The following is an 18,386-nucleotide window of genomic DNA, read 5'->3' as shown; positions in this document are numbered from 1 at the left end:
AATTAGATATATCTCCATCAAAGTTTGATTTGGAGGGCAAATATTGGTTATTACCGAATAAAGTTCTTTGTGATTTCACAGTATGTCAGCTACTGCAAAATTCTCTTGTGAATACAAAAACATAAATTTTAATGAAATATTGACATCCAGATTGAATAATTAACTTGAGTGATAAATCAACTAGAGTCAGCTTCCTCTTCCCCATGTAAAGCCTGGTTAAAAGATCCGGCGGTTAACTGACGTAACACCAGTCTCTTATACACTCCATTCTTAGCCAGAAGTTCGTCATGAGTCCCCATTTCTGATATTTCTCCTTTGTCTATCACCACAACCTGTAATAAAAGTTTTTTTAGCAAGCATTCAGAGAGTACTGCTGATGAAATGCATGTTCAATAGGACAATCAATAACATACCTTGGATGCGTTCCTGACAGTGGACAGGCGGTGAGCTATGACGATGACCGTTCTGCCTTTCATGGCTCGGTCTACTGCCTCCTGAACCAAGTGTTCACTCTCAGCATCCAGGGCACTCGTAGCCTACAATACAATATATAGTTCACATTTAATTCACCTGTCTCTTGCTCTGAAATATTTTATTACAAAGTTTTTTTCAGAAGTTCAAAATATTTCAGTTCTGAAATATTTGGGATATTTCATCATTTTCTGTCCTTAAGGCCACTGTCTAGAGATGAGATTTCTACAGTTGACATGCAATTCTATTTCAAGCAATCAAACCAAGTTTTGTTACATGATTTTATCTCACCTCGTCTAGTAAGAGGAGAACAGGGTCCATAATGAGAGCCCTTGCGATGGCAATCCTCTGTTTCTGTCCCCCTGACAGCCGTACTCCTCTCTCCCCACCAAAGTATTGTACCCGTCCTCAAACGTCGAGATAAACTCATGTGCATTGGCCTGCTTAGCTACAGTCTCTATCTGCAATAACAAGAAACTAAATCAAGGCAGTGTTTCTGCTAATTTTTAAAACCAAGGGTCATTATGACCCTTTGATATAAACTTTTGGGGGTCAAAAAGATTTTGAGGGTCAAAATATATTCTGTTTTGATTTGGGTTCTAACATTAGCTCTGCCTTCTAGGAACATATATTTGATGTTTAAAAATTAAAAAAAAATGAAAGTAAAATATAATTGATACATGTATACTTCTGTTATTTTACCGGTACACAGTTACATTTTACCGATTACACAGTTAGGGTTTTGTGAATACCTCAATCAAAAGATAACAATTGAAAGTGGTTGATTGCTTTACAAGACTGTTTATTAAAGATTTGAACTTTCCTCACCTTTTAATTACCATAATTAGCCTTTTTGACAAAGCCAAGCTGATATAAATATGCCGATGTAAGACTGAACATGCTGAAGCGCCATTTTTTTATCTGCACTTCCGGTTTTGTTAAGAAATAGATAGGTCGTACAAAAGAATATTTAATAGATTGTTGACCTGGAAATGCCGATTTCAATTACTGCCACTTTGAAATTAAACTAAAAGCAATGATTAATTCCTAGAAAGTTGTCCAGAATGTAAATTAAACATATAAAATATCTTTTTCTATGAAAACATCAATATTGAATTGGATTTTAAAACTTGTTTTCATATTTTTTTCTGCGTCATGATGACCCTCTAGGTGACGTTTTTGGGGGTAAAAGGTAATTTTTATGCGTAAAATACGCAGAAATATGCGTTAACGGAAACACTGCAAGGAGAACTCCTAGCTACAAATTTACACCATTATATAAGCACACACCTGGATGCATGCACAACATTCAATCAAGTTTTGTTTTAAAACTTAAATCATCAAATAGATTACTGGATTTTAACTTTAACACTTACATTTTAATATGAATTTCACAAATAAAACTTTAATTGTAAGAAATAACCTCTTGATCTGTTGCCGTACATCCGTAAGCAATGTTTTCCTTGATGGAGGAAGCAAAAGAGAGTCGGTTCTTGACTGACCATGGAAACTTTCTTACGGAACCATTGAGGATCTAATGTCTTCAGGTCCACATCACCTAATCAACATTCATACCGGAATTTAGTAAAAGGATCTGCACAGTCAATATATGAAAATTTTTGCCCATCATGTTTGCGTAGATATAGAAATAGATGTCTACGACTTACATTTCTCAGTCTCTCTGTTAATCAGATACATTTCCAATAGGCAAAATGTTTAACCATGTATCTGCATTCAAACAGAGGTAAAACTCACCTAACAGTATTCTGCCAGAGTCAGGGTCATAGAATCTCTCTATAAGGTTTACTATGGTAGATTTCCCCCCTCCACTGGGTCCCACTAGTGCCACCATCTCACCAGGCTCCACACTGAATGTAATGCCCTGAAAAACAAAACATCATACTGACAGCTCTCAATAAAACATAAATCCAAAAGTCAATCTTAATATTGTAGCTTTATTACCTTTAAAACTTTAGTTTCCGGTCTTGAAGGATAGGTGAAATAAACATTTTGGAATTCAACACCTGAAATAACAAGAAAGAGTGGCTCTCAATTATCCTTTGAGACAGAAGAAGTTATGGTTACGGTTTTACACTATGTAGGTACATACGTCCGTTCATGTGATACAGGACTTCTCCGTTCTCTGTGGGTACATCAGGCACTCGGTCCAGCAAGTCAAAGATCCGTATGGAGGCCCCTACTGCCTGTAATAATCACCAAGTCAAAAATAATAAACAATTTCTCTTTATTTAGGTGTAGATGCTAATTGTCAATGAAATTTCCCATACAATAATGTCATACCTGCATAAAATCCCCATAGAGAGCTGACATCAAGGCAAACGCCATGGCAACTTGTAAAGTATACAACAGAAAAGCTGCAAAAGTTAAATGGTGCAAATCATTTTCAATCATATCTCTTCAAAGAGGATCCTACACAAGTCTTAAAATCTGGATTTCCTATAGACCTTAAAAAGTAAATTTATAGAAGTAGAGTAATAATATAAGTACACCTGCAGTCAGGCCTAACTTTAGGTACAGATTTACAGGTACACTTATGACTAACAGATTAACAAGTACTAACAGACTTACAGGTAAGTACACCTGGTGTCAGGCCTGTATGTTCTCCGTGTGTGTTGTCATACACCAGTTTTCCACCATACCACAGAACCATAGCTATCGCACCATAGGCTAGAATACCTACTATACCCTCAAAGGCACCTGAAATGCACAAATACAGTCATGAACAGTTAAACGACTAATTGCAGTGATTTTTTTAAAAAAGCAATTACATTGTATATTTACAAGTATTTATGTATTTACTTATTTTTCATGTGGTTTCCATTGAGTGACCCTGTTTTTATCTATATAGTACATGTTACAAACTGTATGAAAGATGACTTCTTTACCAATAACAAATAGTAACTTGACTAGAATTTTGTTACAAATTGATGGTTCTAGTTACCATAAGCTACCTATCACCTAGACTGATAGAAACATAGCAGCAGATTATTGATGGTTCTAGGTAGATTATTGATGGTTCTAGTTACCATAAGCTACAGCCAGCTTCTTCCCCACTTTATAACTCTTCTCCACCTCCTCACTGTATAGACTGTACGCCTTGGATTCCCCGGCGAAGGATCGGACCGTTCTGATGCTGGATATGTTCTCCTCAGCCAGAGTACCGGCATCAGCCAAACGATCCTGAAACTTCTGTCTCATGTTCTTCACAAACTTCCCTTAAAGTGGAAATGTAACATGTCTCAAATACTGACAATTACAATTAACAAAGACATCAAATTAGCATGCTCTGCCACGTAGCAGGTTACGGGCATATATACTGTATACAGGTAAATTTTCTCCCCTGTTTTATTTTTTACCCTTTCGCCCTCTCCTTGATTGGGCGAATTTAAAACGGGGCGAATTCAGATTACATCTCATAATTTCTTAAACAGAACTAAGACTGGGCAAATTTTAATCAGGGTAAAATTGTTCACAAGTTCAAAAGGGCGAAAATAACGCGGGGCAAAAATAATCCTCATTTATGACCAGAACTCACCATATTGCACGGCTACAATAGAAACAACAGGAACCACAGCCAGCAGTACACCGGTGAGAGCCGCATTCAGATAAAACATCAAGATGAGAGATCCCACCATCTGTAGTGTATACCGTACCAGCATTGACACATTCACCTGTCAATCACAAACATCTGTAAGTGTACCATACCAGCATACATACATTCACATTCAATGACAATGGTACAACTTTTTTCATTTTAGTCCACTCCTCAATATGTTTCACGAAATTATTGATACTATTGTAAATATTTTTAAAACAGTCCCAGTATTTGAGTATTGTTATGTACTTACAGTGGCTGCGTTCTGTACAACCTGTGTATCTGATGCCAGTCTGTTACAGAGCTCACCCGTCCTGTTAACATAAAACATGAACTGACTGTTAGTTAAAGAAGTACAATATACACGTAAATACATAAAGTTTATTTTTGCACTTTTAAAAACTGTACAGTAAAACTTGTTTACAACAAACACATTATTGTGAATTCAAGGTTATAGCTAAGTTATCTTGGATCCCCAGCTATATAAATTTAAGAAATTCCTTATACAGATATAACAAATTACCCATATGGCAAAGTTATTTCATAGGTCCCAATGACTTGGTTATAACAGAGTTTTACTGTATTGTTGTAAATTGGGAGTTCTTGTCTTTTTTGTGAAATATGACTTCATACAGACAGACAGACTGTGTCCCTATATACATGTACATACACATATACCTGTTGGTATCAAAGAAGGCCACGTCTTGCTGGATGATATGATCAAACAAATGTTTCCTCAGTCTAGCCACCAACCTCTGTCCTGCCAGAGTGAAAAGCCAGGCCCGAATCACCGCAAATATCGCGTAAAGAACGTAAATCAACACCAGGACCACCACCGTGTTTGTAAGCTCATCTACAATATAAATTACATATCTGTCAAAAAGTACACATATTCCTTCACCATAGACAAAGTTGTGATAAACTTTTGTAATCATTTACAAAACAAGAGAATTACCACAGGTATCATAAAATTAATGCTATTTTCTTCATGTTACTTTTTTGAACACTCCCAATATATACCACTTATAATTCATCACAGAATTATAATGATCATCAATGTTCTCTTTAACTTTTGAAATCATCTATAACATAAAATCAACATACCCATGCTTTTTTGAGCTGCATCTACCACTGCACCAAAGAAGAGAGGAGCCGCAGTTTGAGCCCCACTGGAGACCAGCAATCCTAGGGACCCTCCCAGGAGAATCCCCCACTCCTGTTAAAGTCAGACAAGAAGTTAAATTAAAAATGACTTTTACTGTTAAAGTCACATAAAATGGTAAAATACAGAAAAATTACACATCAACTTTTACTGATAATTCAACAATACTTTTGAGACTGTTGAACAACTCAGTGTTAATTTATCAGAGTGTCTGGTATCTAATATACAGAGATGAACAAATCTGATATTAATTCTAGAACTCACTGGTTTAGCGAGTAACACCAGTCTTTTGATATCCACTTTCTTTTTGACGGGTTTTCCTTCCTTGTCGATTTCCTGACCTTTATCATTATATCTGTGTAAAATCCTCACAATCTTCAACCGTCTCATCGCACGATCACTGAATAAACTAAGTATAAACTCCAAAACACTGAAAGACACTGATGATATGACTAAAACATTGTACGTTACATGCATTGTAACATAATGTCCATCATTCAATATACAGTTCAAAATCATTCCTCCCTTTACCAAGGTGAATATGAGAGATACTAGGAAAAACAATTTTAAAGCAGTCTTTAAACCAAAACACAGTGTGTGTAGACTCCGATCATATGGACTGTGTATCTGTTCATAAGATTTATTCTCAAGAATTGGTAATACTGTCACAATTATTACTGTCTTCAGGCCAACTAAAAGGGCCAAGTCAAATACTGACTCCGTGAAATGAAAGTCTGTTATATTGTCCACAAAGTACTTGGTGTGACCACCTACAAAATTGAAAAATATAATGCCATATCAGTCTTCGAAATAACCTGGGTGCCCCATGCCCGGGACCTGGTAAATTTGCCAGCTGGCATGTGAAAATTCTCAAATTACATGTCCGAAGGGCATATGTGTGAATTTTCTTTCGATTCGCAATGTTTACTTGCTTTTTCTTTTGTCGTACCCCAGTTACTCGCGTAAACTTGCTATGTAATGTCTTAATATGAATTGCCAGTTTACATTCGTCTTACGTAACATTATCAGTAAGATCTGTCAAATGATTGTCAATCGTAATCATTAAAGTGTTTAATTTAACAGATTTGTTTTCTCGATGTTTCTTGCTAAATTACGATATGTTTATTGATACCACGTGCAGTGGACTGCTGGACATGATAACATCATCCTATTTCTGAAATTCAGTTCAGCTATACCGGCCAACAAACGACCAGCATGCGAGTCAAAAGTTGTGAACAAAAACACATACAAAAATGGCAGACAGGCAGTTCACAGTTGAATTAAAACTCTGGAAACAATTTAAACTTAAGATCGAGAGAATTTAAAAAAAGAAACATTGTCCTTATAGTTAATATAAAAACTTATTTTTTTGTTGCACAATCATATCTCTGCTATATGTATTAATTTTGAGTTGGGCATGTACAAATTTCAATGGGCTGGGTAAAATTGACTGGTAAACATGCCCGAAGGGCATGTGCTGAAAAAGAATTGTTGTGAAGACTGCCATATACATGTAAATTACACTGAAATCAGTTTTTCAATTTTATTAATTTTAAGGCACTAAAATGACCATAATATTAATATGCAATGCTATTGTAATGGAAGAGGAGAAAATGCAGCAGACCAGGCCCAGGTTCGAATCCCTGTCTGGTCTGCTGCATTTTTCTCCTCTCCTGTTCCACAATTATTCATAAATGATAAATAAGTTTACCTGTCAACCACATAATACATGACAGGATTCCGTCAATAATAACGAGACTGATGAAGACGTTGGTGTATCTAAGTACAGGTAATGTGTATCTGTGTTTCCCTAGCAATGCTTTATCTTCATCATTCTCCTCCATCTCGGAAACACTATTCACTGTACCGTTCACTTTGGCCATGGCTCTTCTTCTGTAACAATCAATTCGACAATATCATAATCATTTGGCAGGAAAGAAGTATTCATGCGGACAAGTTACACCTATATTAATGCTAACTTCGTAACAATTCTTTTTTCTTCAACCCAATCGCTTCTGTCGCGACAAACCCAGGATTTAGAACATTGCAGTGCGTCTGTACGCTTACGCAATCACACGTGAATATTGGGTACAAAACTTGCTGTTCATTCATATTCTCATAAAATATTGTAGAAGAAGATATTAGATTATATTTAATATTAGATTATATTCCTTACCATGCACTCTTCCCAAAAAGTATCTTAGATAAAATCAAAATCAATGCATCTAGACCTTGACAGTTGTCTGAATCTCAATCTTTGCGTCTGCTATTGATCGATCAATGTCACAATAACGCTTTATTTTTTTTTTTTTGCGGTATCATAGTATGGAGGAGCGTTTGTGCCATTCGTAAAAAAAAAAGTAGTTAAATCCAGGACATCATGACGAAAACGTGGATAACACAGAAATAAATAGATGCATGCCCGTGGTACTGAGAGATGGAGGGGTGCCCTTTTTGCCACTTTGTCAGGCATGCAGAGATCAACGGATATTTTTTTTCGAAAAGGGGGGGGGGGCACTCAAATTAAATGACTCGGGATTAAAAAATAAAAACAGTAAAAATCTGTGAATAGGGCAGAATAGAACAAACATTTAGAAATCTCTGCAGAGATTTGACTGTATAATAGGAGTAAGTCACATTCCCCTGCTTTACTTGAGCAGGTAGTCAAAATTAGTATAAAGGAAATATATAATTATTTAATGGTATGAATTAATCATGTTCAGTAAGTATATTCCATCGATAAGTTGTATTTACAAAGATAGCATTAATCAGTTAATCATAACATGAACGAGCGTAGGATTGACACTTCTACGTTTAAACTGAATTGGTGAAATACTTGTAACATCAACTTATAAATCTGTCAGTAGCTTGCCCGGTTTAAAACATAGGTGCTTGTGGAAAGGACCCCCCTCCCGAAATTCAACCCCGGGGCTAGTCGGACATTTTTATCCTCAAAACTCAAAAATTATTTTTGGGTTTTTACGATTTTTTCCCTATTTTACACATGATGAAGTGTAATAAATATAATTTGTGAAAAAATGTCCAACTAGCCCAGGGTTGAATGTTGGGAGGGGGGTCCTGTCCACAAGCACCTGTGCATGGTTTAAAAGTTGACCGTTTTTAGAGCATCTTCTTGATATATGTAATCAGTTGCAAGACATTTTCACCGTATGCAAGTGCTACTGGAATATTTCTACATATGATAGAAGAAGTTGGTAGAAAAGCTGAAGTCACCCCTTTTGTTTACAGTTATATACTGCTTAGTTATTAGCTGCTCATTATATAGTCTGTAGACAATAAAGCATCCGAATATAAAACAAATGTTGAAGACATCACAATGTCTTTATTTTTGAGTTCAGTTGGATATATCAAGTTCTTTAAAAAAAATTATATTGAAGGCCACAGGAAGAGGCGCTCTCTTTCCTTATGAAGAAGTCGTTTTTTAAATAAATTTTGCTTCTGGTCATAAGAATATAAAAGTAGGTCGGCTATTGAATGGGTACAATTAGTGCCCCTCGAAATTTAATCATACTGTCGAAATTAAAACATACTGTTCACAGATATCATAGATGAAAAATCTAAATGAAACATCAACTTCAGGGTACTTTTATGCAGAATCAGGATGATTTTGAACAAATAAGTTTAGATGACCAAGCATATAAATTAAAACTAAGTTTAAAGGGTCCATTTTTAATGAGAAAGATGTGGACTATGTCAAATTAAAGGCCTGCTCCTTATATATCGTCAGGATAATTTGTATTATGCACAGATAATTCATGCATTGATGCTATTAATGCTTGAAGTGTTAAGATTTTAAATATTACGAAAAGTTTTTTTTAATAATTCACATTTTATTTACTCCACTTGCTTTCTCTTTCAGAGTCAATATTTTAATTAATGAACAATTACCGGACCCTGCTATAAAATCTTTGTTTGTGATTTGTTTTTTTAAGGAGTTTTGGAATCCAGCAAAAGTAAATCAAATTCACTTTCATTGATTGAATGGCAGATGTTTATAATTTTAAAATCCCAAATTATATCCCCCCTTAAAAAAAACCCTATAGATCTGCGCTTGTATGAACTTAACAATCAAAAACAAACATTAAATATACGGTGTACATTTCACAGACATTACACTCAACTAAATTTATTACAAATTATGATGCTGTAAAAGAACAAGAGGCCCATGGGCCACAACGCTCACCTGAGAAGCTTTGACCATTTTGTTCTTTACCAGATTTCCCCCTTGTTATACATAATGCATCCCCACCCTACCCCACTGATCATAATTTAGACATTTTGAAATCTACACTACCCCATGATCCTTCCATGGGCACATATGTTTCAGCTTTTTTGGCCCAGTGGTTCCTGAGAAGAAGATTTTCAAAGATTTTTCCTATATATTTCTATGTAAAACTTTGATTCCCTATAATGGCCCCGCCTTCCCCCGGGGGTCATAATTCCTACAATTTAGAATTTATACTACCCCAGAATGCTTCCACATAAGCTTCACTTTATCTGGCCCAGTGGTTCTTGAGAAGAAGATTTTCAAAGATTTTTCCTATATATTTCTATATAAATCTTTGATTCCCTATTGTGGCCCCGCCCTTCCCCCGGTGGTCATGATGTGAACAATTTAGAATCTACACTATACCAGGATGCTTCCACATAAGTTTCAGCTTTTCTGGCCCAGTGGTTCTTGAGAAGAAGATTTTCAAAGATTTTTCCTATATATTTCTATATAAAACTTTGATTCCCCATTGTGGCCCCGCCCTTCCCCCGGGGGTCATGATTTGAACAATTTAGAATTTACACTACCCCAGGATGCTTCCACATAAGTTTCAGCTTTACTGGCCCAGTGGTTCTTGAGAAGAAGATTTTTTAATGACCCAACTCTATTTTTGTCTTTTCTTGATTATCTCCCTTGCGAGGGGATATGTCCCTTCATTTTTACAATTTAAATTCCCCTTCACCCAAGGATGCTTTGTACCAAGTTTGGTCAAAATTGGCCTAGTGGTTCTTGAGAAGAAGTCGAAAATGTGAAAAGTTTACAGACGGACAGACAGACAGACAGACGGACGGACGACGGACAAAATGTGATCAGAAAAGCTCACTTGAGCCTTTGGCTCAGGTGAGCTAAAAAAATGACCAGGGTAAAAAATTGCCTTGAAGGGGGGGGGGGGGGGGGGGTATTGAACTGCACTGCATATGTAGAGACCATTGGAGCGAAATTCGATCCCCTTGCCGTTGAAAGTTAAGTCGCATTGTTGTATTGTTATCATCCAAATTTAGATGGATTTTTTCTGGCAAAGACTTTTTTACCCCAAACTTTTATATTTTGCCAGGTTTTTGTTCACCGATATATTTTTCTTCAAATTAGCATAAATATTTTATTGTACCCTGCTTACGCGAATTAAGGACAGACGAGACGTTCCTTAATAATAGATACATTTTTCTAAGAGTTTGTCATTGAAGTATTGCTACTTAAACATGTTTACTTACAAAAAATTGAGGTACCTTACCAGGCATTTCTGCAAGATACTAGGGGTAGTTTCTCTTATATAATCCTTTGGGGAAGAAAAATAATTTTCCAATTTCAAATGTTTAAGTGTTTGGATTTTTTAAAAAGGTTTAGAAACTGGTTTAGAAATCAGAATGTTACTAAAATTTTGAATATTTTTCATACATTACAAAGATATACAATACAGATTTTGAGGAACGTCTCGTCTGACCTTAAAGCAAGGGGACATTAAATCTCATTTGTCTGTCTGTAAGTCTGTCTGTTTGTCACAAAATGTTTCACCTTGGTCATATTTTTTGAATGAGAAAAAAATAGGACTTTAATGTACCGGTATAACCTGTGACAAGACTTTTCTAAATTCACAATGATTTTTGACTTTGTGACCTTGACATTTAACCTACTTTTCAAAAACTTTTAACCTTGGTCATAACTTTGAATGAATAGAGTGCATTTACATATATTACCTGTGACAAAATCTTTCGAGCATGCTATGCTTTCTGACCCCATGACCTTGAACCTTGACCTACTTTTTAATTTTTTTTCCTTACAACTTTTGATTGAGAAGAGATAGGACTTTCATATTTAACATATGGATTACCCATGAGAAGATAATTACAAGCATGCTATGATTTCTGACCCATGACCTTGACCTACATATTTGACCTAATTCTAAATAAAAAAATCAACCTTCATGATAACTTCTGAATGACATATGATAGGGCATACATATTTGACACAATATACTATAAACTCACAAAGACATCGAAAGAGGGGGACCACAATTCTTTGAATTTGTTTGTTGAAGTTAAAAAATTCATACATGTACCAAAAGTTGTCAAATTTATACTTTGGGTCTATTTTCAACATTATTTCTTGCACCTATCACCTCAATTAATGCCATTTAGAAAAATTCTCCAGAAACCACTACTGTAGACTTTTTTTTTCATCCTCAGTACATTACTGGAGAGGTAGTGATTCAGCATCTGAGCAGCTTTCTTCTCAAGTGAGATATGCTAACAAGGGCATTGCAAAGCAGATCATCCCTTCACATAGAGCATATCTAACAGCATTTAACATTGATCCCCATGCAGATTACATCACTTGCATTTTTCAGGAGAAATTTAACACTCACACACTTATACATACAAATGTGCTACTTTATCCCCTTCAAATCCATCGCAAGGAGGTAATAATTTTAATTAGATAACAGAGTTAATGAAGATTGTATTTTGTATCAGTTTTATTAAACTTCACTCCTAGCATGTCCATGACTGAAAAAAGAAAATGAAATTGAACACAACTTATGATTTATATGTCTCTCCCTCTAATTATGAGAAATGATTTAATTGTTTTAGAGGTCCTACACATGACTGATGGTCATTTACACACTTGATGTCCTTCAGACCCTTTACACAATAGCACCCAGCACACACCAGAGAACGAAACAAATACCACTACACTTCACAACTACTGCTGCGATTGCGGAATGGACACAGTTGGCTCCCCTGCCACATGTATCTTGTAAAGAAAAGAAAAACGTAGAAAACATACATGTGGATTTGTTTAAATAAATACAACTTTATTTTTCTCTCTCGTAAGCATGCATTCACTCTATGACACTGACAGACATATGACAATTTGTTTAACATATGACAATTTGTGTAAGGAACATTACAGAAGTCCGTAAGCTAAACTTTATGTACAGAACAGAAAGATAGAGTCACTAGGATACCACTTTTCCAGTGTCTTCTTTGCCTTGGTATCTTTTCTTTCCGTGCGAAAATGGTATATAACGGTACTTAATCATATGCTGAAAATAAATAAAGTTAAATATCATAACAGCAGTGCACAGTAAGATATTCAATTAAACTTTAACTTTTAACATTTATTGACCGAATTGGAGGGCAACGTGTTTTGTTGGACCCAAGAACCGAACTGTCTGCCTGAGGCCGTTAGGCCAAAGGCAGACAGTTTAGTTTCAAGGGTCGACAAAACGCATTTTGTCCTCGAACTCGGTTAATAAATGTTTTGATATATCTTTCATTAAAATTTTTTTGGATATACAGATATTTTGTACTGTCTCTAGTGATGTAAACTCAGGCCCATCACTACTGAACAACAACATATGAAAATGAGATTAAGCTCCACCCATTCTGTGATGTAAGCAGTCCAACATCTCATTGACCGGTCTAACATCTCACTCAGCAGTCAAACATCGATTTCTTTATGCCCGCTCAACAAAACATTAGAAGTGTCAGCCTTTTTTTTCTCTTTTTTCACATAGATTTGTATAACAACAAATTTTTAAAGGTATAACAATTCTTGTTCTTTCCAGAGCAACATTAAGAATACAAAGAACGTTTTTGCAGAAAAAAACTAAATCTTGTACCATGCTATATTATTTAATTGATAGTTGTATAATATGGTGTATAATTTTATACCAGTTTGACTTGACTTACCCTTTATTTGTCGTTTCATGGTTACCATAAACAAAATGATGAAGTACATGACTAAAATTGGCTTGGTTGTGACTCACCTTTATTTGTCGTTTCATGGTTATCATAAACAAAATGATGAAGTACATGACTAAAATTGGCCAGAACACTGGAATATTAAGGGCCTCAAAAAATGTGCATATCATCGCAATCACAATGGCTTTAGTTGTGCTATACCTACAATAAAAAGGAACATAGAATTAAAAAAAATGGACTGGGAAAGATCTTCACAATCTTTTTTTGTGATGACTTATCAGTCAGTATTCATTATTCATCGTCAGACTTTCAAAATATTCTGATGAATTTACAAGTTCCAACATAAAATAATCAAGGCAAGATATTTTACAACTTTATTAAAGGATGAAACCCATATTAAATATAACTACAGTGTATTATTCAAAAAAATGTATATGCAAGTGTTTTATTAAATATATATCCTTATACATGTATTATAAAAGTACACTGCAGCTTCCAACCACTGATTTCATATTTCTGATTAAATTTTCTATGTTTCATTCCTTACAGGTTTGTTAACTATAGGAGTGAAACGGTTCACCGCAGTATCGGTTCACCGCGGTATTTTTTCTCGGTTCGATACACGGTACAAAATCTCGACTTTCGGTTCGGTTCGTTTTTCGGTCGGGATCGTCATTCAGTCGGGTTTGGCATAAGGTATAAACATGCTTTTCTGTATAATTAGTTCAGAAACGTAAGTTTGTGTGGACTTGAAGTTTATAAAATAATTTTTAACAGTCAAATCAATTAAATTGATACATTCTATCCATTTTGCACATAAATTATTTTACTAGATTAAGTAAAAGGTAGCAATAAAACAACATTAAATCTGTTTCCTTGAACTATCAAAATGTATCGTATCGAAAATAACCGAACCGAGACCAAATTTTTCGATACGTATCGAACCGTGAAGGAGGCGTATCGTTTCACCCCTAGTTAACTAAATAAAGAATGTTTTGCATTTGCAATGAGCTGAATATCAGATGGTTCACTCAAAAGCTTTTATTGTAATTCTGACTTACCAAAACTTAAATTCAGGTAACCTTCTCATAAAAGGTCTGAATTCTTCATTGGCTTTTGTAGGAAGTGATGGCCCATCCTCTGTTAAAAGAACACAGCTCCTCAATACAATGACATTCAAAATTCAATAGTATTAAACATCTCAGGTTTACCAAATTTACAAGTGAATTAATAAGATTTAAAAATAAAGAACTACTACAATGTAAAATAATGGCATACCATCATCATCTTGTTCCTGAAAGGCTGGGTCCACTTTGGGAGTTAAAAATGCTATGAATTGATTTAACAGATAAATCCCCAGGGCATATGTGACAATATACCAACCCTACAATAAAAGAAATACAAAGTTAGCCAAAATCCAAATACCTACAAAAAATAATGCTATATCAATGTTAAATGTGGATTGGTAAATGTAATTTAAAGATGAAATGAAATATTAGCTGATATTGAAAAAAAACCCCACTTTTTTGTGAAGATAAATATTTTCTTGTTTGATTAACATCTAGGGTCATGATTACTAAATTTGATGGAAAGAAAAACGTGTTCTAATAGTTTAAAATTTAATTTTTGCGGAGCAAATCAATTCGGATGTTTCTTTATCCCATGAAATCTACAAAATTTAACTCCTTCCTTACTCAAAATTATAAAATTAAAGAGCTGGGACCATAATGATGAAGTAATAAATTATAAGATCTTCTAGAATAAATACCTGTAAAAAGTAAACTCGAAGTCCATATGCTAAGAATACAACAAGTGTGAAGACCCATCTAAAGGATGTGTATGGTGTGGCCTTGTCCAGAAGATTCTGTTTTGTCTGTAACACAAAATTAGGGTTAAAAAAATATTTTTGCTACAGATCATTTTTTAATGTACATATGTGTAACAGGAGAAGAAAAAATTGCAGCGAATCAGACTGCCATCTTTCTCATCTATTGTTACATTTGGTGCCTTGCCTTGCCCTGGAAGTGAAATGTGAAATACCTGCCAGGGAAGAGCCTGGGTTGTGTTTTTGGGAGCCGAAGACCTCCAAGGAGGTAGAAATATGGCGATCAGATCAAGTTAGATCATCAATGGCCTGATAGCTCCCTAAGTTGAGCACCTAACTGGAAGTTCAGGGGCCCAAGGTTAAATCTGGTCTGATCTGTCACATTCTCTTCTCCCGTTACATATGTATCATATATCAATTCTATGTTATATTACAAATATTGATCTGCACATTAGGAATGTTAAAGAAATATTATATCATAATTTTTCCAACACTATTACCACATTTTTATTTATACAATTAAATAATTATTTATACAATTAAATAATGGTAAGAAATTCTGTAATTTACCTCTCCTACTCGTCTGAAAAATTGTTTTACAGCCCCAGGGGCGGAAGGTGACGAGGTTTCTCCTAAATCTGTCATTGTTAAATTTGTTAATCAACCTGTAAATAACATGAATTGTTAGCAAAGGTGGTCTTGATATACAGAGAAACGGGAGGACACTGCATCAAAGGAATGAGGATATAAAAATTTTAGGCAGATTTCTGATGATTTTTTGGTGTATGGAAAAACATAAAAATATTTCACGGTGAAAGCCTTCAAAGGCACTGTACTATGTAGCTGCAGATCTGTAGCTCTCTGAAAAAAAAAATTATTTGACAGACCAGAGAGCTACAGTGCCACCCATTGAAAAAATGTATATTTATTGCGCACAAAAAAGTGCGCTTTTAATCGATTTATTTCTCCATGTTTTAAAACTATAATCTCAAAATATTACTAACCGTGTATTCCTAACATATTCTTTCACTGTCTCCACAACAAAACATACCTTACAATTGTTTATAACCCTCCTGGCCCTGAAATCGAGATCATCAAAAATTTCATCTGTTTATACTGCCATTTTGGTTTGCAAGATAATTCGACCCAACGCGCTTTGTGTAGATGTCAACTACCAAAGTACTTGATAGAAGAATACGGAATTTTTTGAAATCTAAATTTTTTGCTGTTGAGGTAAGAATTTGGAAGAATTAATCCATACACAAGCGCAACTTTTTGTGCGCAATAATTATACAGTTTTTTCAATAGGTGGCACTGTAGCTCTCCGGTCTATCGATATATTTTTTTTCGTAGAGCTACAGTTCTCCGATCTATCAATATATTTTTTTTCGGAGAGCTACAGTTCTGCAGCTATGTATTATGACCCTCCTACTATAGATAGTTTTCGATTGACCAAGAGTTACTTCCCGTTGGTCGCCATACTGGAGGTCCATATGCTCATATTCCTTCATTGTTCAACCAATTTAAAATTTTTATATTTGCTATTTTGAATTAGAAATCATTATTTTTCTGAAGTATATAAATTTTTGGAAGCCTCCTTTATTTAAAAAAAATTATTTGATAAAGATTTTCCATCAAATATTTCTGCTATATTTTCTTAAACTTGGTAAGACAAAGAGGGAAAATCACTGAGTCGACCTCCAATATGGCGGCCAACGGGAGGTAACTTTCGCTAAATTCAGGCCTATCGAAAACTATCTATAAACAATGAATTAAGAAAAAAATTGAATTTTTATGTTACTCTCATACAAAATCATTGATATTTTCTGGAAGCAATAGTCATTTCAAAGTCCTTCCATTCTCAATTTAATTCATTAAGACATTCGATACCAAAAAATCCATTACTCGAGTCTAGTGACTATAGTTTATGACCTTTCAGTGTGGTCCCTATATCCATTATAGACTCACCTTCAATCGCTGCCTTGTTATTTTTATATCGTATTTTTTCTTCTTTTTGTTTTTTTTTTAAGATTATTAGATCACTTCATTTACATATATGCCTAGATGTAAACATTCTTATGCATTTGTTTTTCGCCACGTCCAAGTTGGCCGGTTGTCTGTGTACTTCCGGTGGAAAAGGCGAGATTAATATCCAAACCAAGATGGATATATCCGGATAATATGGATGCATGCAATGATAATGTACGGAAGACCAGTAGCGTCTGCATGTTCAATATTCGCATTGAGGATTATGTGCAGTTAAAAAATACAAAACTTTATTAAAGTTTGTTAAGTTGAGGGCATGTGTTTAATTGTTTTCATTTAGGCCTAATCAAAATGTAGTTTATGACCACCTCAAAGAAAATCGTTTGTCTGCACTCTCCATACCAACTGACTAAAAATGGACCGACTCTTGAAAACTTTTTTTACATTTTAGGTCTAATAAGAAAACGTTAACCCCCTTTTTATTTGTGATTTTTTTTAACCCGTCAATATATAGGTTGAAGTTTTCCATGAAATCATTTTCCTAAACTTAATTCCCACCCATTTTTCAGTTTATCCTGAGTCAAGAGAGGGCAAACAATTAAACAGATGGCCTAAATTTATTTTACTATGGACTACTGTCATTTCAAACAAAGCTCCATGTACGAGCACCCCAACCCCTTAATATTTTAAGACATTTCGAGGACTCGAAAATATCTGAACGTGCTATCAAGTAAATGTCTCCGAGACAAGGAATCTATTCAAAATATAATATCAGTCTTGAGTTTCTGATTGACAGACAGTATCCAAATATTTTTTGGAAATCAGGTCTTTCAACCATCTGTTGGAATTCCCATGGGAACAACTTGTGCCTGTTATTAGCTGACATATTTTTTGTATTCGTGTGAAACATGCACCCCTCACATGCAATTCATTTTTTTAAAGATTGGCTGAGAGAAATCACGTGATCAGTTCTGATTGGTGGAGGGGATAAATGGGTCAACTGAGTGCAGTGCTAACCCTAACCCCTAGCCCCCTAACCCTAACCCTAACCCTAACCCTACCCCTAACCCTAACCCTAACTAACCCTAGCCCCTAACCCTAACTAACCCTAACCCCCTAACCCTAACCCTAACCTTAACTAACCCTAACCCTAACTAACCCTAACCCCCTTAGCCCTAACTAACCCTATCCCCTAACCTATCCCTAAATACGGGGTGTGTTTACATTGGTACGTTGGTACTACGTTTTGTTTATGAACACAGGTAAAAATGCGCCGTGTGCAAAAAACATTTCAAGAATGTGATTATGACGTCACCCATTCACAGTCTAGACAG

The 18,386-nt window shown here is 35.1% G+C and overlaps 1 protein-coding gene and 1 pseudogene across 1 annotated transcript; both read right to left on the bottom strand.

Annotated features, from left to right (window-relative positions):
• Nucleotides 1-41: 41 nt before the first annotated feature.
• Nucleotides 42-7,525, bottom strand: LOC134245655 (uncharacterized; annotated as a pseudogene).
• Nucleotides 7,526-11,992: 4,467 nt separating this feature from the next.
• Nucleotides 11,993-17,179, bottom strand: LOC134245653 (protein RER1-like). Its single transcript, XM_062727931.1, has 8 exons — nucleotides 17,035-17,179; nucleotides 15,637-15,731; nucleotides 15,010-15,114; nucleotides 14,520-14,625; nucleotides 14,303-14,381; nucleotides 13,307-13,442; nucleotides 12,503-12,580; nucleotides 11,993-12,288 (listed from the first exon to the last, which is right to left on the bottom strand). Exons 2-8 carry the CDS (start codon nucleotides 15,709-15,711, stop codon nucleotides 12,238-12,240), a joined length of 630 nt encoding a protein of 209 aa, XP_062583915.1. The 5' UTR covers nucleotides 15,712-15,731; nucleotides 17,035-17,179; the 3' UTR covers nucleotides 11,993-12,237.
• Nucleotides 17,180-18,386: the final 1,207 nt, after the last annotated feature.

This window comes from Saccostrea cucullata, unplaced genomic scaffold, assembly GCF_032062105.1.
Source record: "Saccostrea cucullata isolate Sc308-1 unplaced genomic scaffold, CSIRO_AGI_Scuc_v1 ctg4323, whole genome shotgun sequence".
Lineage (NCBI taxonomy): Eukaryota > Metazoa > Mollusca > Bivalvia > Ostreida > Ostreidae > Saccostrea > Saccostrea cuccullata.
Note: the sequence above shows the minus strand (reverse complement) of the source record. Positions and strands in the feature narration are given on the sequence as shown.

What these genes read in the sequence shown, in the direction of transcription:
- LOC134245653 (XM_062727931.1), bottom strand. Translation starts at nt 15,711, where the DNA reads ATGACAGATTTAGGAGAAACCTCGTCACCTTCCGCCCCTGGGGCTGTA. An exon ending in TTTTCAGACGAGTAGGAGAG is followed by an intron (nt 15,115 to 15,636) that starts GTAAATTACAGA and finishes TTTGTGTTACAG; the next exon opens with ACAAAACAGAATCTTCTGGA. An exon ending in TCAGGAACAAGATGATGATG is followed by an intron (nt 14,382 to 14,519) that starts GTATGCCATTAT and finishes TTCTTTTAACAG; the next exon opens with AGGATGGGCCATCACTTCCT.